The 23,643-nt window shown below is 38.2% G+C and overlaps 1 protein-coding gene across 24 annotated transcripts in view; it reads left to right on the top strand.

Annotated features, from left to right (window-relative positions):
* The window catches only part of ptprk (protein tyrosine phosphatase receptor type K), a 120,783-nt gene extending 98,255 nt beyond the window's left edge, over positions 1 to 22,528 (top strand). For 4 of the 24 annotated variants that reach the window (XM_044168614.1, XM_044168632.1, XM_044168615.1 and 1 more), the window contains 20 exons: positions 3,090 to 3,250; positions 4,288 to 4,323; positions 6,362 to 6,373; positions 6,796 to 6,983; positions 8,257 to 8,356; positions 9,087 to 9,232; positions 10,611 to 10,628; positions 11,350 to 11,386; positions 11,527 to 11,624; positions 12,083 to 12,199; positions 12,476 to 12,630; positions 12,803 to 12,938; positions 14,051 to 14,200; positions 14,796 to 14,969; positions 15,895 to 15,912; positions 16,651 to 16,782; positions 17,576 to 17,701; positions 17,805 to 17,968; positions 18,466 to 18,601; positions 19,491 to 22,528. In XM_044168614.1, coding sequence (XP_044024549.1) covers positions 3,090 to 3,250; positions 4,288 to 4,323; positions 6,362 to 6,373; positions 6,796 to 6,983; positions 8,257 to 8,356; positions 9,087 to 9,232; positions 10,611 to 10,628; positions 11,350 to 11,386; positions 11,527 to 11,624; positions 12,083 to 12,199; positions 12,476 to 12,630; positions 12,803 to 12,938; positions 14,051 to 14,200; positions 14,796 to 14,969; positions 15,895 to 15,912; positions 16,651 to 16,782; positions 17,576 to 17,701; positions 17,805 to 17,968; positions 18,466 to 18,601; positions 19,491 to 19,544 — 2,158 coding nt within the window. In that variant the 3' untranslated portion in view covers positions 19,545 to 22,528. The remainder of the gene's footprint in view (positions 1 to 3,089; positions 3,251 to 4,287; positions 4,324 to 6,361; positions 6,374 to 6,795; positions 6,984 to 8,256; positions 8,357 to 9,086; positions 9,233 to 10,610; positions 10,629 to 11,349; positions 11,387 to 11,526; positions 11,625 to 12,082; positions 12,200 to 12,475; positions 12,631 to 12,802; positions 12,939 to 14,050; positions 14,201 to 14,795; positions 14,970 to 15,894; positions 15,913 to 16,650; positions 16,783 to 17,575; positions 17,702 to 17,804; positions 17,969 to 18,465; positions 18,602 to 19,490) is intronic. The other 20 variants (XM_044168621.1, XM_044168626.1, XM_044168630.1 and 17 more) reach the window with 17 other exon arrangements.
* Positions 22,529 to 23,643: the final 1,115 nt, after the last annotated feature.

Raw genomic sequence — 23,643 nt, 5'->3', positions numbered from 1 at the left:
TTTTTCAAGACAAAACACATTTTCAGCTCTGACCAACCAGCCAAAGCCATCCTCATTGACGCCTTGCCAGGGTGGGGGTCAATTCACTTTCATGTCAGTCAGTTATTTTCAACCATTTATATAAATATATTTAAATGAAAACGTGTTTAAGCAAGAGAATGTTGATGGTTTCCTGTCTAAACATAACAAGAAATAAATAAATGCTGAATTATTAACAAATTTAGTGTCAGCTTCTATTAAAGGGACTGAACCGACTGTGAATTGACCTCAGCCGTGGTGTCCTCTACATGCTCCAAAGTTGCTCTGAAGCAGGCTATAAAGGCCAAAGTTGGCCATAAACCACAACAAAGCAGGCCAAAGTTGGACGACACAGGCCTAAGCGTGTTATTTGAAAAAAGAATGCTGCACTTGTGACTTGTAGCTCTTTGTGTGCATGTAGTCATGTGATCATCCATCCGCCCATCAAGTCACAGGTATCATGGTAACTCTGCGACACATGCTCAGTGTCTCTTTCCTGGTTCCCGTCCTGAAACAGTCAGCTTCCTATTTGAAGCACATGGCTCTGATTTTGGTAGTTCTTGGTGGTTTTTCTCATGTTGTGGGTACTCCATTCTCTACTCTGTCTCTCTTTGTCTCTTTCCAGCTGTGACCAAATTGGATCCCTAATCACTTCCTTTAAAAAGGATTGTTTAGTGCACTATTTAGCAGTAACAAAAGCATAGATTAATAAATATATATGGATATTTATTTATCAACAGCTTGTGCCTGCATTCACCAGACACATAAATAAAATGTAGCCAACATAAGGCATGAGAAGTTAGCATTAATCGTGTAGCTTTAAAGTCCCATGAAATGGTGCCAAAACGTTTTTAATGTGATTTACATCTCTTTGAAACATGGCAGTTACTGATCAATTATAAGTGTAAAGTAATGTTGTATCAGTTATAAATCATTTGATTTGATAAGATGGGCAGAAAGATGGGATTGTTCAAAAATAGCTAAATCGCTAAACCCACTAGTATAGCACAAGGTCACCACTACTTGCTATTTACCAGTAGTAATAGCAGTTTTCCAAGAAGTTCAAGTGAAATGGCGAGACAATTTAGCATCTGTTCACATTTATCAGGAACAGCATTTACTGTTAAAATGTCTCTTTTTGTCCTCATACAGATCATCTAACCTTTTTAAACGATTTTTCAAATTTATAAATTCATCTCCTGGCATATTTTACCAAACCACTCTCACAAAGATTATCTCTTTGCAGGAGAGGACATTGCCATGCTTTTAGTTTTGTTATTCATTAATAAGAGATTTGCAGGGTGTCTTGGCATACATTTACCATTTTAATGATCAGACATGTCCAATAGATATTACAGTACATTTTAAGACATATTGTGCTCAAAATCAATTCAACACAATTTAATTTTACAGTTCAGACCTTAAAAATAAATAAAACTCAAATAGAGATCCACTCTAGTTCTGGTCACATCTACCCCCTCTCTTTCTCTCTGTTTCTCTGTCCGTTACAATATATACAGTACAAGTACACGGCATATAGTGGTTTATAATATACATATATATATATATATCGCCTTCTGTCCTAGTTTCATTTTTTGTTAGACAACCAATAAAACACTCACAAACACTCACACAAACAGCTATACCTGGTCAGAAGTTAAATCAGTGTTCCTACTGAGTGTGTGAGCGTGTGTGTATATTATGTGTGTATGTGGTCTTAGAGGTGGAGTTGGTGTATTTTGGGGTCAAGAGGTAAAATATACAATAAAACACAGCATGCTTTCTGTCCGTTTACTGGGAAAAAGTCAGAGCCGTACATTGTATCAGTTATGCAACAATCACAAATTGATTTCTTCATCAAACCTCTGAGACAATATGTTTTACATTTATGTTGGAGCTCAAATTGATATAACTCATTTAAAGCAGGCCATGTAAAAATATGACAAATGTTTGTTGACCTGTACAGATGTTCTCCTAACTGATGTACATCTATGGCTCTGGGTACAAAATGTTCCTGCATGCTCTGTCATGCTCTGTCATGCTCGAAGTATTAAGCCCTCTACAGTTATTTTCCTGGGATTATATGGATTGCACACACTGAGAGAATTAAACCTAAAAAGGATACTTTGATATAAAATATATATATATATATTTTAACCTGTTATTTTTCTTCACTAGGCACGATAAAGAGAGATTTCTGTTGCTGGCAAAAAAAAATGAAAATACCATTTAATTCCACAATACAAAACTGCCTGTGAAGAAAAATAGGAGAATAAAATTGAAAATCAGGTATCTCTAAAATGTATCTTTCCTAGAAATACTGTGTACCGCTCTTTCGTAATTCTGGACTGACTATTTATGAAATGAGGATGATAACTGTGGTACTTTGGTTGGTAAATAGTTTTCCCTCAGCTTCTATAGATCATAAGTCATTCCCTTACTGTTGTTTTCATTAATGGGATTTTTCCTATCTTTGCTGTCGGATGAAAACCAAATATTATAATTTTTTTGTTTTATTGAAAGCCTACATCTGATAATGAAGAAAGCTCATGGAATTAGAGTTTCAGACAAATATAGAGTTGAGAATAAAACACGTTTTTCAAAGGCTTTCATCTGACAGCTCATCTATTGTACCGAGGTTGATCACAGGTTTTCCCTTTGCTACTTGTCGGTCATAGGTCAGTTTCCCTGGTCTGTATTAGATACTATTTTCCCTCTGCTCCTATAGCTGAGCCTGTTACATGCTGCGATTTACAAACAAGCCTTTCCTCTGCCTCCTTTGCCTGTTCTCTCCTCTTTCCCTCCTCTCTTTTTCTCTTCTCCCCACCTTTTTTCTTTTCTCCTTTTCTCTTCCTTGTTGGTTCTAAACTCTGCATCTTGAATCAGCAGCCTGCAGCCCCCAGCCGTGCTGTTATTACCAAGAAAGACGTGATACCACCTACTTCATACAAAATCATACCATACTTACAAATTTGAGACTGTTCATTACAAGGCCGTGGTCTGCAGGCTAGTTGATCTTTGTATCATTTGTTTATAAGGTGCCTGACCATGTCTGTCTCTGTCCCTGACAGGAAACTGGCTAAAAAACGTAAAGACGCCATCGGAACGACACGGCAGGAAATGACTCACATGGTGAATGCCATGGATCGCAGCTATGCTGACCAGAGCACTCTGCATGGAGAGGATCCCATGGCTGTGACATTCATGGACTCTCACAACTACAACAACAGATGTAGGTTCATAAACAAGACTATTATCACTATTACTATTATCATTTTTAACCATAGTAGTGAAAACCATGGACTATCTTCAAAACACAAAACTCTGTCAATAAGTGAATTTATATTCTAATATTCTGTTTTATCCTTTTCCATTCTAACTCATCTATGTATTTTCATCTTTCTTCTCTTCTATCATCACTGATGAGACTTGAATTTTACAATTGCAAGGTTATTTTTACTAACAGCCAGGTTATAGTTCACAAATTCAGTTTTCACTACAACATTTAAATGCAGAAACAACTAGAGCTGCAACTAAGGATTATTTTCATTATTCATTAATCTCCCAATTAGTTTTTTTGGGCTAATCATTTGGTCTCTACATGTCTGAAAATAGTGAAAAATGCCCATCACGGTTTCCCAGATTCTAAAGTGACATTGTCAAATGTCTTGTTTTGTCCAACCAAAAGTCCAAAACCCAAAGATATTCAGTTTACAGTGATATAAAAAAAAGTTACATTGGAGAAGCAGGAACTAGGTTATGTTTGGAGGTATTTTTGCCTGGAAAATGACTGAAATGATGAATCGATGATCAAAATACTTACCAATTGATGTTCTGTCAACTGACTGATTAATCGCTTAATTATTCAGCTGTAGAAATAACAACTGAAGAATCAATTCAGCCATGATAAGTTTTACAGTTTGAAAATTGGAAACAAAGAAAGGGTACATGTTTATGTCTGAGAGAACTGCTGATCATCTGTTGTAAAGAAATTGTTTTAAATTAACTCAGGTTAAAGACCAGACCACATTGAGCAAAGCAAAAATCGTGGGATGGTTTTGCCAAGATAGATGATCTTTAAGATGTATCTTTTTCACTCATGTGTAAGTCATGACTGGAGAACGTGTAGTCCATCAGTAGCCATTGACAGCTCCCCATTTTTGTGAGCGTTTGACTTTTCCTGATGCTCACTACTCACTTATAGGTCCTCATCTATGTTTAAATAACGTTGACATTTAGAACATTTCCTCACCTTGTTTCCTCCTGCAGTGCCCAACGATCCTCTGGTTCCTACTGCTGTGCTAGGTGAGACTTCTGGCATGGTTGGATATGTCACATTTACCGCTAGTTCCCTTTATTGATCACCCATCATCATCTCAAAGCCCCTGTTCTTGTAGCCCCGTCTTGTATGTCTTTGTGCATCATTACATAGGTCCAAATTTTGTGTCCAAATGCCCAGTTAAAATATCAGACATGGTCAAAGTTTCCATTACATCCTGCAGTGTTATGTACTTTGACCTCTGTTATGTACTGTATGTTTATGTGGGTGGATAGTTTGGCTTGATTGAAGTTTCGGTACCACGATGTTGTCTCTTATCTATATTTTCGAAGTGCTAGATGTTTAACAAAGGTCTCAAGTATTACCACAGATAGGGACCCATAAACTCTCTGTGTAAAACATGGCCGGTACTAAAAACTCCAACAGCCAAGCACTTCATCTATCGTACTGTGTTTTCCCTAGGTTCAGTCACTCCCAATCCAGCCATGGTTTCTGTTTCCTACTGAGAGTTATTGATATTCACTGTAATTACCATCCTTCTCCCTGAGAGACCTCATTTTTTCCACAGTTTGGAGTTGTTTTAAGGCGTGCCATTTCCTGTCCCAAAAACGACAGAATGAGAACGACAGACTGATGCTTAAAAGGAGGAAGACAATTTGTCACATTGCCACTGCAAAACGACTGCAGATTAAATCTGTGAAATCAAGTGACACTGAACAACTTGGTGCCTACAGCCCTGTATGTTTGGTGGAAGTTTTTCTGTGCACTGGATCTAGGAGTCTGCTTGAGTATCTACCATCTGTGTTATTCCCTAGGCTTGTTTTGTTGCTGATGCCCCAGTCTAAGTCATGAAAGCAGTAGTTTTTGCCAAGTTGGATGTTACTGTAGCTCCAGCATTGCACTGCAATGTGTTTATCTTTAGTCTAGTGTTGACACTGCAGCATGATGTGGAGTTCTAACATACCCTTAAGGGCTCCACAATCCACAACGCCACCAAACTGTGTTAATTAACTGTTCCATAACCTCTAATTTGGAGTGAAGGCTGCAGTTACAATCTGTCTTGGCCAATCACATCACAGAGTGGGAAGAAGTAGCAGGAAGTAGCAAATTAAGAGGCAGTGTCGGGTCAAGTTTACTGTTAATTGGCCTGACGAGGGGCTTAACAAACCTTTAACAATCAGTAATGAGCTAACATGTCCTCAGAGCAGAGAAAAGCATCAGTTGGATGAAATAAACAGTGTCAGTTAATAAACAGTGGTGAAGATGAAATCAGTTGGTTGTGCTGCAACCGCAAGCTACTCCATTATACAACCTGTCAGTCTGTGCATTACTACTGCCAACTCACATTATTCTCCATAGCGCAGAAACGTTCACCTGGACGTTCTGAAACAATTTGACCCCATAATTACCTGCAACTGAAATACTTTTTCAATGTACAAGCTTAATTATATCATAGATGCTATACTCACAAGTGATAATTGAACCTGCAGCCTTCCTGCACTATATAGTAGTTTAAATGTATTGATTTATTCTCAAACTGACTAACAGATTATAATATAGTTCAAGGTGTTGAAATATGTTCATGTGGTGAACCTTGTAAATATTGAATAAAACCACCGACTTTTTCCATTACAATGCGTATGGAAGGAATTGAAAGCTTGGAATAGTAGAGTGAAATATATGTTTGAAGCAGCAGTTACTTAATTGGAGTTGTAAATAGCATTGGGCATTGTTAGGCTCATTTTAAGTTGGTGTGTCCTGCTGTTTAGTGTCTTTTATGTTGCTATAGATGTTGTTATATAAAGTGGCAAAATTCACTTAATGTTCAACACTTTAGAGGGATTTGTTATTATCATTTTTTGGTCATGCTCCATTATTTTGTGAGATCATCTACTATTTTTTTGGATCATCCATTATGTATAAACCTTTGAGGTCCTTGTAGATCGATCAAAGGTGTCAACGTAACCTGTAGTTCATGTTTAGAGTCTTACTAACAAATCGTCTTATCCTGCAGTCTGACTAAACCTTTTTGCTCTTTTCTTTTTCTGCTGCTTTGACATGTAGTTCCAATCACAGGTGAGTATAGACAGAGAAAACAAAGTGACTAATGTTTTCGTTTGGTTTGAGGAAAATGCAGTATTGTTTTTATGGAAATAGTTCAAAGCCAGCAGCTAGTACTGGTTTTGGGAAGAGGAAAAAGTCATTATTTCGTAACTCTTATATGGGTAAAAATAATATGTTTTCTTCAAGCCAGTAATCAGTGAATGTACATGATTTTATACAACCTACCTTAACTTACACAGCCTTGGAAATGCTTTTACTGCATGACTCATCCCTCCAACCTGATAAGAAATTTTCTAAATCTATTTTATTTGTTTTCTACCCTGGACAGTATAAAACGCTGCTTTTAGTGCCTTTAGTGAAGGCACTGATAAATGCAATGCAAACTTAGGTTATTTTGCGATTGAATTGACCAGTAATTTCCTCTCTTCTTGTAGATGAGAACCACAGTGCCTCTGCAGCAGAGAACAGCAGGCTTCTGGATGTTCCTCGGTATCACTGTGAAGGAACTGAATCTCCTTATCAGACAGGACAGCTCCACCCTGCCATCAGAGTCGCCGACCTTCTGCAGCACATCAACCTAATGAAAACGTCTGACAGCTACGGCTTTAAGGAGGAGTACGAAGTAAGATTATTATTAGCAGTACTTTTATTACCAGTGCTAATAACAAAAACAGTAGTATTAGTAGCCTGGTTAGTAGTAATGCACATGTTATTACCTTAAGTATAACCCAGACAAAGATATTTATGATCCTATATCGGAGGAGTTGACAGTGCAATACATTAAGATATCTGAAATGTACTGTACACATCGTCGGCATCGCAGTCTCAGAAGACCATAGATTTCCTGTGCCTGGGAGTTAGGTTTTAGCGCCTCGTCTGCTGTGGCTGTGAAGTTCAATCAGCCCTGCTGATGTTGGTGATGTGGTGGTGTCCTGTTGTTGCTTCCTCTTCGTTCTTTTTGCTTCTCGGCATTGAGCCAAGGCGGTTTCATTTGTCAGCAGCCCACTACAGAGTGCCTGCTGCCATTGAGGACAGTCCTGAGTGGCCTCTTCCCAGTTGATGGGATTTATGTCAAAGGACTTGAGGTCTTGCTTGCAGACATTCTTATACCGTAGCTGTGGGCGGCCAGTTTGTCTCTTGATAGATGACAGTTCCGCGTAGAGAATGTCCTTCAGGATTCGTCTGTCGGACATGGGCCAGCCAGAGGAGACATGGCTGCCTCAGGAGAGAGTACATACTGGGAAGCTGCACTCTCTCCAGGACTGCTGTGTGTGTGATCCTGTCCGTCCAGGTGATTCCCAGCATGGTCCAAGCTTCACTACCATACAGGAGTGTGCTGATGACACAGGCTCTGTACACCTGTACCTTTGTGTGGACTGTGAGTTCGCCATTGTCCCATACTTTAGCTGTGAGCTTCCCAAAAGTAGAGGCTGCTTTTCCAATGCGGCTGTTGAGTTCAGCATCAGGTGACAGGTTGTTGGTGATGGTGGACTCAAGGTAAGTGAAAGTGCTTCCAGCCTCCAGTGTGTAGGTGTGTGATTGGGGGGGGGGGACCTAAAAGTTGTCTTGGTTTTCTTCAGGTCAGGCTGAAGTCTTGGCATGCTTGAGTGAATAGGTCTGGGAGGGTTTGCTGGTGCTGCCTCTGCACTGAACAGCATTGCCTCTTAATTTTTTCCTTATTGACTAAACAGTCAAAAAGCTACAAACCTTATATTTATTGCCCCCTTTCTTTTGTATCTAATAAGCATTATGTCACCACTCATGCACTCTTGGAATAAAACCACTAGAGTAAAACAATCATTTAAGTACTTCTTTCTGCTCACAGTTATCCAGCAGGAATGTTATTTTTAAGAATCCATGACGTGTAATTTTCCTTCCTATTGTTTTGTCTGTTGTTGGTGATACAGAGCTTCTTTGAGGGCCAGTCGGCCTCCTGGGATGTGGCCAAGAAGGAGCAGAACCGTACCAAGAACCGCTATGGGAACATTATAGCATGTAAGCAAGCAAGCTTTATTGTATGTTCACAACAGAAGTTACAATGTGCTTTACAGGAGGAAGAAAAGGGGAAAGAGGAGCGTAATTGTGATATTTATGTCAATAAACTAACAACAACAACAACAACAAATAGACAAGAGAACATTTCAAGGACTCACAACTAAGATCTATTCTGTAGTTCTGCCTTATGTCTAATATAGGATACAGTGTTATAGCAAGAACTACTTATGACAGTATACTATGAAACTTTAGGACCATCAACTTAAAGCCTCTACAGAGCCATAGAACCTATTTTCCCTAAATGTAGTCTGTTTTTCAGATGAGAGAAATGCTGTACATATGTTCTCTTAAAGCCACTAGAAAACAAAAATTTTAGTTTTTTCTCTGTAATATTAAATATTCATCATAGAAAAAGCAAAAAACAATGAAAAAAAAAGATTTAGGTATTACATATTATTAGTTTAACACATAAAAAGTCATTTATTCTGCTTTATCAGGACTGTGTAGGTGTGGTTTAATCAGATTTGATTGACAGTGAAGATCCTATTAGTCATAGTAAGAAACCAATTGAGAAGATACGTTTTCAGAGGCTTAAACCCCGTCAGTGCCATTTTCTGCCCTAAAAAAATATTTGTTCTTTTTGCTTTCCTCTCTATCTCACCATCTCTCTCTTTGTTTTTATCGCTTTCTTTTGCTCTCTTCAACACTGTATTCATGTGTCTTTCTTTAGATGACCATTCAAGGGTTATTCTCCAGCCCATTGAAGACGACCCCTCCTCCGACTACATCAACGCCAACTACATCGATGTAAGTGGAAACGCATCGAATGCTACTATTGGCTCCCAACGAAACCAACGAAACCACACTCCCTCGCTCGTATGTCAGGCCTCTATACCTTTATTGCGTCTACCAGTCATCCATCGTACCATTTTATGCATCCAGCCACCCCGAAAACACATCATACATACACTACAGTGTCTTTCTCAGGTGTCAGTGTTGCTGTCTTTCTCCTGTCTCTATTCATGTATTCATGTATCCATCCATTCTGAATTTATCATAGTATCCTAATACAGCCAGTTTAAATTACAATTTAGACTATGTGAGTTACATTAAATACAACATTAGATTTTTAGTCATTGTTTGGATTTAGTAGGACTCGGTTTTACAGAAATACAACCATATACCACTAAGAGCTATACAAAGAGAGATGTTGTTATTTCTTCATATTCTGACTCTCTTTTAATGAAATAGTTTGGCATTTTGGAAAACGTATTTGCTTTTCTTTCATGCTGGTAGTTGGACTTTGTTACCTATGGACAGAGCCAGGCTAGCTGTTTCAACCTGTTTTTAGTCTTTATGCTAAGCTAAGCTAATCGGCTGCTGGTGCTAGTTTCATATTTATTGTACAGACGTGAGAGTGGTACCGATCTTCTCATCTAACTCTAGGCAAAAAAGTGAATAATTTCCTGTAAGTCACTGCATTTAGCCTTCAATGCATTCATCCATTTTATGTATATACCCTTCATTTTCGTTCGATCGTTTGTCTGTCCTTTCACCAATCACTCCATAACGCCATCTAAAGACGCATCCATCCACCCACCCATTCATCTTTTTCTATCTCCACCTCTCCACTCTGCTGTCACCTTACAACAATCATCTGCATGTTAGTCTCACACATTGTGCTTTTTTTAAACACCAATACTGCTTATAGCATTGTCTTCTATATTGTCATTAACTGTCATTAAAACTGTCACATGCATGCTACCACTCACAATAAGCTAGAATTAGAATGAATAGAGTGGACACTCCCTGGTGTATCCAGCTAGTCTATGTTGGTACAACTATAGTTAGATGACTGTAACATAATTTGAATTTTACTCAAAAAGCCTTGAGACAAAGAAAGCTTGTCAACAACAATATAAATGAGATTGTAAACAATCAGCTTTCTGAGTCTTTGGGCTTTAGACCTTGATGTGCTTTGCCTGTGAGGTGGTCAAATGACATCAGGAAGTGTCCTTTCTATTCAGTCTAATCCTAAATTTCAGATCATGTTTTTTTTCTGCATGTCCTGTTCAAACTCCCATTATGTCAATGCAACTTTTCTTTTTCTGATTGACACTCACTGACATTGTTGTGCTTTCTTTCTTTCTTTCTTTCTTTCTTTCTTTCTTTCTTTCTTTCTTTCTTTCTTTCTTTCTTTCTTTCTTTCTTTCTTTCTTCCACTTGTTCTTTCTGCCTGTGGCTTGGGCTATAGATTTGGCTGTACAGGGATGTAAGTATCACTGTGGATTCTTTCATTCATGCCCCTCAACCTTTACACCTATTCACCTATACATCCATTCATACACTTGTCATGACATGCATCAAGTCACGTTGTCCGTACATTTTGAGTTGTTGGGGCCTCTGCTGCATGAAAGATTTCACTCCATCTTGCCCTCCCACCAGTCCTCCTTACATCCCACAAATGTGCTTTTGCGTAGTACCTGTTTTTGTCTTGTTGCCATCAAGAAACCCAGATCAGTGGTTGTCAAAGCTTTTTACACCTAACAGTTGTTTTAAAGGTGACAGGCATCAATGCAGAGTCATCTGTAGACTTTGGCAGGGCCTTACTTTGGGCATAATTTTGCAGCTTTGTTTTGATAATTCAGAAATGTCAGGTACGAGTATTTAGAGTAAAGGTTCTCCCACATCCCATCACCTTGATGAGATGACCAACTTTTCAAATTCTTGAATACAAATAATATGTAGTGCAACATGTAGCCCAAAAATGACAATTGCATTCATTATATTGTCAAAATATTTCTGTTAACTTTACTATAAACTTCTTGGAGATGCTCCATAATGTTTATATTGTGACAGATTTGTTTTGTCAGTTGTAATGTTGCACTGTGGATGTCACCAACTGTGATAAGAGACTTTTAACATTTTACAAAGTGATAAATACAGTTTTTATGCATATTGAGTTGTTGTGTTATTGCCCTGTGTATTTTCAGGGCTACCAGAGACCAAGTCACTACATTGCTACTCAGGGTAAGAGACTGCAGCACTGTCAAATACATGCTATAATACAAAAAACGTTGTTATACAGGATGTTACAAATGAGAACATTTTCTTCACACATAGCAATCCTACAAAGTACTGAATATGTGTCTTTGCATATCTGTGTGTAGGTCCTGTTCATGAGACAGTGTATGACTTCTGGAGGATGGTGTGGCAGGAACAGTCAGCCTGCATCGTCATGGTGACCAATCTGGTGGAAGTTGGAAGGGTAAGTTGCTCTTTTCCTCTCTTCTGTACTCTTCTGTTGTGCAGTTTTAGTTTTTTACTTGCGTTTTGCCATGCAAAGTATATTCATGCCCTTTGACAATTGGATAGTCAGATTTAAAAAAATAATAATAAGTCAGAAATCATGTATCAGAATCATGTAACACTTTGAAGTAGCTTTAGCACGTATGCCAGAGAGATATTCTTCAAGCATTTTATTTTTTGATTGTGTTGACTTGAATTTGTGCTAATTGAAAAAATGTCGATCAGCTGACTGGTGCAAAGAAATGAGTGGCCCGTCTCTGCTGCGGCATTATATTCTATTTTTTCTATTAGATAAGATGCTATATCTTTCACTTGATCCAGGTCTTTTAATATGTTTTATTACAATCATTATACTGTATTGTCTGTTGTCCCTGTATTATACTGATCAAATACTAATCATAAATTAATTTTTAACAGGTTAAGTGCTATAAGTATTGGCCAGATGATGCAGAGGTGTACGGAGACTTCAAGGTGACTTTTGTGGAGGTTGAACCTCTTGCTGAATATGTGGTTCGCACATTTACACTGGAGAGGGTGAGTGATATTTTTTTAGCATAATGACTCTGTGTCCTTTTTGCGTTTATTTTGTGTTTAGCATCATTTACAGTATTGCAAAATATTTACATTTGTAATTCTCATACCTGATTAAACTAATGATGAAAAATGTGGGGTGTGACTTGTTGAGGATGTCTGTCCGTGTGGCTCCAGGGAGCTCCACACTAATTATTTTCAATGATGGAACATATATAATGAAATGTGAACTTGACAGGTATGAAATGAATCTTAAAGATGTCTTTTGTCTTTACTCAGCGTGGTTTCAACGAGGTGCGGGAAGTCAAGCAGTTCCACTTCACAGGCTGGCCTGATCACGGAGTTCCATATCACGCCACGGGACTACTTTCCTTCATCCGCAGAGTTAAAATCTCCAATCCACCCTCTGCTGGGCCAATTGTGGTCCACTGCAGGTATAAAAATACATGCAGACCTTTATATACTTTACATACTCACATATGATCAATATGCATATCTACATTTACATCTAAAATATACATAAAAAGTCATAAATATATCAGACTAAAATCTCTTCGCACTCAATTATAGACATAAAAAATGATCTCTCTCTGTTTCTCTCTGCAGTGCTGGAGCAGGGCGTACAGGCTGTTTCATAGTCATTGACATCATGTTGGACATGGCGGAGAGAGAAGGAGTGGTCGACATCTACAACTGTGTGAAGGCTCTTCGCTCCAGGAGGATCAACATGGTACAGACTGAGGTGACTGCATTACCCATCCTCCATCTGCATCCACATCTTAGAATATACTCAATGAACCCTCACTATAAGACTCAGCCCTCAGCATTGTGCATGCTGAAGTGACTACATCAAGCCCTCTATCTGCCACCCATTCATAAACATGTCATCTCACTATATAAACACAGTAAACATACAATTTAATGTAATATATATTTCTCTGTAAGAATGTTATTGTGACCTGGATAAAGGTGAAATTCATCTTCATCATAATTTATTTAAAGCCACTTTTTCAAGGATTTGAAAATATCTTACTTTGGGGCCATCCAGTGGTAGGATCGAGAATTACACTGTGGCAGACAGTGATGCATGATACACCTAGAATGAAGCACCTCCATCACCCACAATTTTAGACAGTGATCCTCAGTAAACATTTACTGAATAAAGAAAAGTCCTAGCACATACAGATACAAACATGGAATGCATGCCTACATGGAAGTAACAGTAGCTGTTTTCCAATTGTTAGCATTCTCTGTAAAGTATGTACATCTGGTTACTTAGTAGGTAAATACTGTACAGAATACACGATTAAATATTCACTATTAACAATCAGACACATCCAAGCACAAGTGACCCTTCTAAACATCCAAAGAAGAACTTTGTTGCTTTCTTAATGTATTTGCTGCTCTTAGAGTTATTTTTATTTTGTTGGGAACACAAGCTCCATACATTCTTTCATGGACACTTTTTGTCAGTATCATAATTTTCACATACTGTAGTAATTTTTTTAACTATCAGTTCACACTTCTAAAATTTAGGAAATATTAGTCTGTAGCAGTGTAACAATCCAACAGTTTATGTCATCCATCAGATTCAGATAACAAAGCACATTCACAAGTCAGTTTCCTGAAGTGAAGCAAACCAAAGTCATCATCTCATCTCATTCATAGCTCCATCTCCCATCAGTCATCACTCACTCATAGTGTCAGCATGCTCACTTTCATTTGTTATCACAGCTGTTTGTGTTATCCATGTGACAAGTTGTGAGTGTTTTATTGTTTGCCAATGTTTTTATCTAGGAGTGAAAGATGTGTATGCGTATGATGATATGCATGTCTTGAATTATATGTCTTCAGGAGCAGTATATATTCATCCATGATGCCATACTAGAGGCTTGTCTATGTGGAGAAACAGCCATACCAGTCTGCGAGTTCAAAGCGGCTTTTTATGAGCTGATCCGCATCGACTCGCAGACCAACTCGTCACATCTGAAGGATGAGTTCCAGGTAAACCTGATTGTAATCTGTATCTTAAGCCCTTAAAGTGACACTCCCTACAAAATCTATCTTGGCTGTAAGAAGTTTACAGTTCTTTCCGTCAAGAAGAACAGAGTCTGTGGTCAGCTTGAATTCATATCAGTTAAAATGCATTTAGAAGCTGAGTTATTATAGCAGTTATTTGCAGAGCCAATTTTTTAAAGTATTTTAAATCCTGCATTTACTTGCTAACAGTCTTCCTCTTCTTTGCTTTTGCTGGCGCATTTCTGTATTTCTTGGCGCGTTACCGCCACTAACTGTCGATCAGTGGAACAGCATGACAAACAGCAGGAATGATACAAACACGATACAAACAAAACTGAGACTCACTTGTAAAAATATTGCCCCATAGTGCTAGTAGTGGTCAAAAACTCCACAGGGTGCCTTTAACGTACCAGCAACACATTTGTTATGGACACCTGTTTTTCTAGCATGATTTTAGAATATATTTCCATCTTAATATGACCCACCTTTGATTCCTAACTTTGCACAAGAAGGTAAAGCATTTTAGGGACCTAAAAAAATGCTTATGCACTAACTTATACATATCTCTCTCTTTGCCCAGACGTTAAACTCGGTAACTCCTCAGCCTCAGCCTGAAGACTGCAGCATTGCATTGTTGCCTAGAAACCAAGATAAGAACCGCTTTATGGATGGCCTTCCTCCTGATAGATGCCTACCCTTCCTCATTACAATAGATGGAGAAAGCAGCAACTACATCAATGCTGCTCTGATGGATGTAAGTCTATAACACACTCACATGCACATAAAGTAAGGTTGTGTTAGTTTCAACATATCAAGCAAGAGCAGTTTGGGACATTTTCACACTGTGTGTGTTCTTTTTTGATGAGTACATGTGGACATAGCCTTTTAGACTAACAGATGTGTTGCTTTTAACACAATTTGAGTATATACAATGTGAAAAAGTAAAAAAAAAAATAATAATAATTTATAAGGTCTGTTGTCCCAGACTGCAATTACATATTTGTTGAAAACAAAACACACACAAATGATAATAAAGAGAAACACTCATGTACATTCATATATTTATGCACATATGTATATAACACTCACTCACTCAATCACTCACTCACTCTCTCTCTCTCACACACACACACACACACACACACACACACACACACACACACACAGACTCCCCTCCTTGTTTGTGTGATGCTGTGTTTGTGGTTTTAGCAGCAGAAGGCTAGAGACAAATCCAGGTTCTTAAAAGACCACTAGCTTCTCTGGCCACCACCCAATCTTTAACATTGTTGCAGGACATTGTTTACATTAGCAACAGTTGACATTGTCTCAACATGTTGCCAGTGTACCATGACTTGAAAAACAAAGTCATTAAGAAGGTAGCAGTTTAAGGTAAGATAGCAATATCTGGTCATTGTCAGACATAATTACAATTTAATGTTTATTAGCAGGTCTGTCTTCATACATTAGAGAGGGAAAGATAGGGGTGGGCTGTAGATACAGTATGTGAGTTTATAATAATGGTTGAAACACAAAATGTAATACATGCATGGTGTGGAAAGAAAACTGGCTTCTCTCCAACAAAAATACTGCAATTGCTGTAAAACTTATGGAATTCAGTCCAATTTTTAAAGTTTACATTTCAAGTTTAGTTACTTACTTTTGGCCTCTCTCTAACCAAGCTGTCAGAAGAGTTCCAGGTAATGGGATTTTACTTAAAATCTCCAATACTGGATTTGTTTCATGGCTTCAGTGTCGTTCTGCCACCAGGTTTATGTTTAGCAAAGCCATTTATACCCTAAATCCTAAATCCTAAACCTGACCCCCTCACGTTCGATTCTCCTCATGATTACAAGTCACCAAAGTCATTCATACCCATGTCACACATGTGGCTGCACATTTTCATTCAGGATGAGTTGGGCTCAGTTCACTTTCAGTTCAGTCAGATCATTATATCAATAGAAACTGTGAGTCTTTTTGTCGATTTTCTCTTTTATGTTCTGACTGCAAAATTTGCCATTAGAGACATTTTTAATGTAAACTTAACTGAACATGAAGTTAACTGACCCTAGATATAGATGTAGATGTACTATATGTACAGTGTATTTGTATATGCAATGCATGCTCCTCACCCTCACAATTTAGTAGGCCCACTGCATGATCATGTGACCAAACATCATCTGTGTTGCTTGCTGTCCCACAAATTGTCCCACTCTGCTTTGCTGTTTGTGTTTTGGTGTGTGTGTATGTTTGAGAGAAGATGTAATAAAAACAAGGATAAAGATATTTAGGTGCAGAGATGTGAAGGATGTATATGAAAAGCTCAACTTACTGCTTCATACTGCTGAATTAAAAAAACAAACAATTTAAGTTTGTGGACAAAATGACACCACTGTGTGTATGAAAGACCTGACATTATTTTTGTTTGTTTCCTGCAGAGCTACAGACAGCCTGCTGCATTCATCGTTACCCAGCATCCTTTGCCTAACACTGTCAAAGACTTTTGGCGTCTGGTTTACGACTATGGATGTACCAGTTTGGTGATGCTGAATGAGATTGACCTGGCTCAGGTAATTCACTTTTCTGTTGCCTTTGTATCATAACTTAATCATTTCAATATGTCAAAGATCTGTTACTGTTTCTGAGAGGCTGATATTTTGGAGATATATAGCTTTCATCCAACAACATCAATAAATATAGTAATATAACTTTTAATAACGTTATTATACTGGAAACATATACCTACTATATATACCCTTATACACAGACATATGTAACAAAGATACACCTACATTTTAAGCAATGAAGGTCATAACCAAGAATAATAGGGGCAATATTGTAGAGTTCCACAAATAAAACAGATACTAACACAGGTATCATCTTTGAATATGGGCAAAATTGTATGTTTTAATGTTTTATACTGTGCCATTCCTAAAGCTGTATAGTAAAAACTCTGCACGCCACACTGGAATGATTTCTATGGTCAGCTGTATCAAAGAAAAATCCAATTAAACTCTAGTCTGTGAACATAGAGGAACCTTTATAATACTGAAGAAGATAATCCTGCCTTGCAGTTAGTGCAAATTTGTATTAAAAGGCTAATATTGGCTTAAAATGTCAGTCAAGCCTCAATATCGATTTCACACCAAAGTCAGCATATATGAACAGAATACAACTTCACTGTCTACAAAGGTAGAAAATTGTCCTTTGCTCACCCAGGTCTCAAATAGGCTTATATCATATCATATAACATAAAGAAAATAATAGCAAGAAAAATGTTTAAAACTTAGAATTTTTTTAATGCCATTTATCTCAGTTTCTGTCTGCATACTGTATCTAAATACTGTTATTGTTTCTACTCAGGGTTGTCCCCAGTACTGGCCAGAGGAGGGCATGTTGCGTTATGGTCCGGTCCAGGTGGAATGTATGTCCTGCTCAATGGACTGTGATGTTATCAGTAGACTCTTCAGAGTCTGCAACCTCACCAGGGTTAGTAGATTCATACTGTTATTATTTTTTGGCTGAGGTCAACACAAGGCTGCTGTTTAACAGAATCTGTTCCTCTAAATGTGCATGTTGTTTGAACTCTCAGCCTCAGGAAGGCTACCTGATGGTTCGTCAGTTCCAGTACCTGGGGTGGGCGGGACATAGAGAAGTCCCCGCCTCCAAACGCTCCTTCCTCAAATTGATCCTGCAGGTCGACCAGTGGCAGCGTGAGGGAGAGGAGGGAGAGGGAAGAACCATCGTGCACTGCCTGTGAGTACACACCAGGAATACGGTCTCATACACTTTTTTATCGCCCTCTTCCATTCAGCAAGAGTGTGTTTAAAAAAAAAAATCGGCAGCTCTGTAAGGAACAAATGAGCATTCTGTTGTGAAAAAATATTTGTTAATCTGTTCAAGTGAATATGAAAAGAATAAAAAAAGGTTGCCAAATGTGCCTAACATGTTTGTTTAGACTATCTAGCAGTGGTCTAATAAGGACTTATATCCACTTGAGGAATGGTAGTTATGGTAGTACCAGTTATCTTGGCACCATTTGGGGATTATTGTAAACATGTTAATGAACTCACTCAGAGTGACACTTTTCTTTTACCAGAAGATCTTTGTCTGATGATGCACAACATTTACTGACAAGCAGGATGATTTGTACCAAAATCAGGGCCATCAACACTGTGAGAGGCGGCAAAACTACAAATATTAAATTGTGCATTTTGTCACATATCTCTGTATTATTATCTGTGTGTTTACAGAAATGGAGGTGGGCGTAGTGGAGTTTTCTGTGCCAGCAGCATTGTGTGCGAGATGGCCAAGAGGCAGAGTGTGGTTGATGTTTTCCACGCCGTAAAGACCCTGAGGAACAGCAAACCTAATATGGTGGATACTCCGGTGAGTTAGAAAGTAGGGGGAGCGTGAGAGTAACAGAGGGAGATAAGTTTGGTTTACTGACAACATTTCAATATATTTATAAAGGTACCAGGTATCAGAGATAGAATGATAAAGTCCTGGACCTTTTTTCTATTGTTGGCCCTGGTGTTTACACAGTCCACCAATCATTATATAGAAGGAGACAGGCATTCAATGTCTGACATTTAGATATATATTAGATACTAAGCACAAAAAACTGAATCATATTACTAAACAGTTGATAAAATCTTCTCAGAAAGCAGACAAGGTTAAAAGTATCAAAGACACTCAAAAGAAAATAATCATAAATGACAACGGTTGTGAAACAGGTTTAAGATGCAAATATCAGTGAAGGAGAAGGTAGATTATACAAATACAATCTCCACATTCACTTAGGGAATACTATCTAGCAGCCATTGTTTAGTTCTCACTTTAAAGACAGGAGGATTTGAATTGTAATTAAAGAAGGTAGCTTATTCCTTTCCATTGCACTAGTCTGCTACACTGGCTCTGCTGTTGTGACTATTGACATCCCCCACCTTCTTAAAATAATTGTAAAAGTAGCTGGGAGCACTGCCATGTAAAATCCTATAAACAAAATTTAATTAAATATGCCTATTTTAACTTCATTAAGTATGTATAAAGTTAATATGTGTATAAAGTTGATATAAGTTTAAGTATGTATAAAGTTAATATGTTTCACATGATTATGATTGAATATGGCTCTAGTTCAAAGTTCTAGTTCTAGTTCACCTTAAAATAGATAGTCTGCACTTCAACTGCTTTGATTTGTTGTGATATTTGCAAAGTAAAACCAAAATGTGACCACCCAGATATTAAGTTCAGTTCATGTGTCTGTGTCTGTCTACAGGAACAGTATCGGTTCTGCTACGACCTGTCACTGGAGTTTATCGAGTCCTCCTAAACAGAGGGTAGAAGAGGAGGAGGTGGAGAAGAGCAGAACATCTTTTCACTTCCCGTGTGTTCGATCCTTTGTTTTCGCTTGGTCACCTCCCCTCTGTGGTGGTCGTTCTGTAGCACCCATTTTGCGTCCCTACAAATGGTACAAGCGAAATCGGCTCCTCATGCAGTGTTGTAAAGCATCCAAACAAAGGGAAAAGTTGAGACTTTTAACAGAAGGAGCTGCTGGGAGTGCAACAGAGGAAGAGATTTTACTCCTTTTACTCCTTTACGCTTATTGTACAGCTTTTTGAGTGCCAGCGGGCCCCTGTATGTTTTGGGCCCCATTTAAATGTTTAGCGTCTCACCACAGCCTCCTCCCATGGACTTGATGCCTCATGCTGTTTCAGCTACAGTACTCAATGTGCACTGTAGATGTCTCCCTCCCCCTTGCAAACACAGCTTTTGAATAACTGCAAGTTCAAGTTTTCAGTGGCCCCACATTCCTGCTCTCATGCTAATTTCTGAGTAACTTAACAGTGTTCGGCATCTCATCATGGTGATGTTTGAATATTTGCAGCCAGTACTTTTGTACAAGAACAAGAAACTTAAAGTTACAGCCTGGCCAATATCTGTGAATGCTTCTGTTTTCTACTCCATACATCAGCAGCATCTTCATGTGACTTTCAGTCAATTAAGTACCTACTAGCCCCTTTGAACACATTTTACATTGGTTACATACAGTAGATTGTCAGATAACAGAATACATAGAGATAGAAAATAACCTAAATATCTATATAAGTTTGCTAATTAGATAAAGTAGCATTTAAGAATCAAGACTGACAATGAAACAAAAACAAAAAGTTTACATGGGAAGTATTAGGCTTTTAGATTTTTTGTTTTGTTTTTTACGATATCATGAAGTGGCAACTTGAAAAATGTGTAGGATTTTCACTAAAATGTAGACGACTCAAAAAAGTGTGATATGTGTCATTGTTTATGTTTTCTGCAGTCATTGTGAGCTGCAGAGTTGATTTTCTCTGACTGCTTTTGTTGCGGCATTTACTGATCTACTGGATAGAAGTTTTGAAGTCTTCTTTGTACCCCAAATTGTAAAAATTGAACATTTGAGATTTTGTTCAACCATATGACATTAGCATAATCATGTTTCAGGGCTGGGCCCAATGCACTTTCAATTCAACCAAATCACAAATGGGATATTTTAATTTCAAAACAGATTTTGCGTGCGAGGGAATCGGTTTATTTACTCTTAGATAAGACTGAGATTAAATGATCTTTCATGAACAGGTCAATTACAGTTTCCATTTATGGTTTGAATGGAATTGGAAGTGAACTGACCCCAGGCCTAATTTGTTTTGTGCACTGGTGGCCAACACTTGTTTTCTTTGTTTTTATTATTATTTTGTAGCTGATGTTTATTCATAAGCCAAAGACTTTGTGTAAATATGTCTATATGGATAAAGCACATTGTTTGTATTTATTGTTTGTTTACTTGCATTGCTTGTAAGAACAATCATTCTTCATTCCACGTTTACTCTACCACCAGCGTTTCTTAAACTGTGAGTTGGGACGCAAAATGGGCTGCAAGTTTGTTTCCTCTGGAGTATTGAGAGTTTTAGCATGATTTAATGAGCCCGTAATGGATCCTGAGGTAAGAGGCTACATCTGTCCAATTTGGGTCCATGAAGAAAAGTTTAAGAACCCCTGATAGAAGCTGTATATTAAAGCATTAGAAGTAGTTTTTCAGTATTTAGGTGGAATTCAGTAGTATTGTCTTGTTTTCACTTAATGAAACTCTCTGTGATGTTACCGTGGTTTATTTGTGTAAAAGCCCCATTGCTCTGTTTGTGGTCAGTAGAACATCAGTGCATTTTTATGCACAAAGTATTTTGGATAATAGCTCCTATCCCTCTTAACGTCGTAGTCGGGATAAGCTGTTTATCTTCATCCTCATATCCTGCTCACCATTATCCTTGAATACACAGTGATGCAAACAGGCTTAGTGAGTGAAACATGCAGGACTGTGAAACAAAAAACATTTATTGTGCCTAATCATATGCCATCTCCTTCTTGATACAAGCATTTTAACAGCATCTTAGATCGCAAACCAGGGCTTCGTTGAATGCGTTCTCATGGACGATCAATGTTTTGAATACCTTTTGGACCATGATTCAATGTGTTTTATTAATCAGAATGCTTCATGAATTCTTTGTCAGGCTTTACAGGCTTAACGAATACCAGATGTGTTTCTGTTGTGCACAAACTGATTCAGAAAAAAACAACAACTTTATTGTAAATAAAATGTCGGAGGTTCCACTCGGTTGGAACAAGAGTAGTCCAGGTCTACTGTTAAGGATGTTATTGTAAATAGACTATCATGAGTACTCTAAAAGGCTCTATTGTTGGACGAACAGTAGAGATTAAGATGATGGATGCAATGTCAGAATATTAGTTCTGTTGTAGATAAAAAGTCAGAGATTGTACTCCTGGGGGATTCAACTTCAAATTTTGACAGATATTGTTTAAAAAGCATTATAGTTTCCACTGAATACAGAAGTGTATTCTGTTAGTGGAACATCAAGTTTCAGTTTTTTGAAGGGAGAGAAAATTCAGAGGCTGTAACACCATGATAATCCAGCCATATATTGCCTTCAGTGATGATGGGGTTTACCAGTGGGACAAAACTGATGGCAATCTCTATAGCATGCAGAGAGAGAAAAGGGAAGCGGTCAATGACAGAAATTTAATACAGTATGTCAACCTTCTTAACCACACACTTTAGGGGAAAACTAAGGAGCAAATCCTGTTAAGATGCCCATAATTCCTCCTTAATAAATCTGAAGTAATGGCCCTGAAGAGTAGTGAATGAAGCAGGTGTATGGATGAGAGGCCAGTCTGAGTATAGAATTGATATTCATGGTTCATAATTATTCTTGTCTGTAATGTTTGGCTTCTTTGCTGTAATAAAGACCACTTCTTTAATTAAAATTCTGTTGGGCGTGTTCTGTTGTTAGCTTACAATTAAAAGGATGTTAAGTTAAAAAAGACACAGATGTTGGGATGGATGAGGTAGTTTCTGATACCTTCAACCAAGCTGTTCTGATCCAACAACCTGATGATATTCACACTGTTACCCTTAAAGCACCGACACACCCATAGTCCACCCACAAAGGTGTTTACACTTATGTGGATAAGCCCTCTGTTCAAGACTGTGTGTGTGTGTACAAACTGGGCTTAATTATGGCTTGTGAGGCAGAACAGTTACACTCATTAGTCCATACAGTTTGATGACATCACGTAATTGCCAGCACCGCCTGACTTGAGGTCTTATTAGCCAGAGAAATTGAAAACACCTGTGTGGGTGTTCAGGCCCTGTTATGCCACTGTTTATATTGACAGCATTTTAAGACTGAGGCATGTTGTGTCATGATCTTCACAGCCCACTTTTTCCACTGCAGAAACTTAACAAAACGATAAGAGGAAGTCAGTGGTTGTGACAATAAACATGTGAATTTAAGCTCCATTTGTTTAGTAGTTGTAACAGCCCTCTGCTTGTTGTTCTACTAAACCTTTTACACAGCAGACATTTTGACTTGTCGTAGCAGGAAAAGCACAGGTGCAACCAATAACATTAACGATGGCTAAAGTCGTACCAAGAAGCAATACCAGTGCCCTGAAACTGGCAAAACTAGTCAGATATGTACATCTTCAATGTTATTAATCACACCTGTGCTTTTCCTGCTATGACAAAAATGTCTGCCATGGTAACTGGTGGGCAGGGCTGTACAACTGGGAACACCTGGTTCCAATGCTCCTCAAGCTCTATAAGAGGATCCACTTCAGACCCCCTCAGTGAAGGTCTCTTCATATACTGTGTTTTTGTTGATTTATTGTTTACCTTCCAACATACCTCACACATCCACCACCCACACAACTGACTTCCCTCACTACTGCTTGACATCTTGTTTTTGCAGTGTAGTTTATGTTTCTGGGATAAAACAGTTCATGTAAACATATATTCTGTGCCTCTGCACTTTATGCCATAGGTGCTTCAAGTCTCCCAGTAAGCCGTGGCAGTGTGGCAGTGAGCCAGCATGCACAAT

This window comes from Siniperca chuatsi, linkage group LG16 (genome assembly GCF_020085105.1).
Source record: "Siniperca chuatsi isolate FFG_IHB_CAS linkage group LG16, ASM2008510v1, whole genome shotgun sequence".
NCBI lineage: Eukaryota > Metazoa > Chordata > Actinopteri > Centrarchiformes > Sinipercidae > Siniperca > Siniperca chuatsi.
This window is presented reverse-complemented; position numbering and strand designations above follow the sequence as displayed.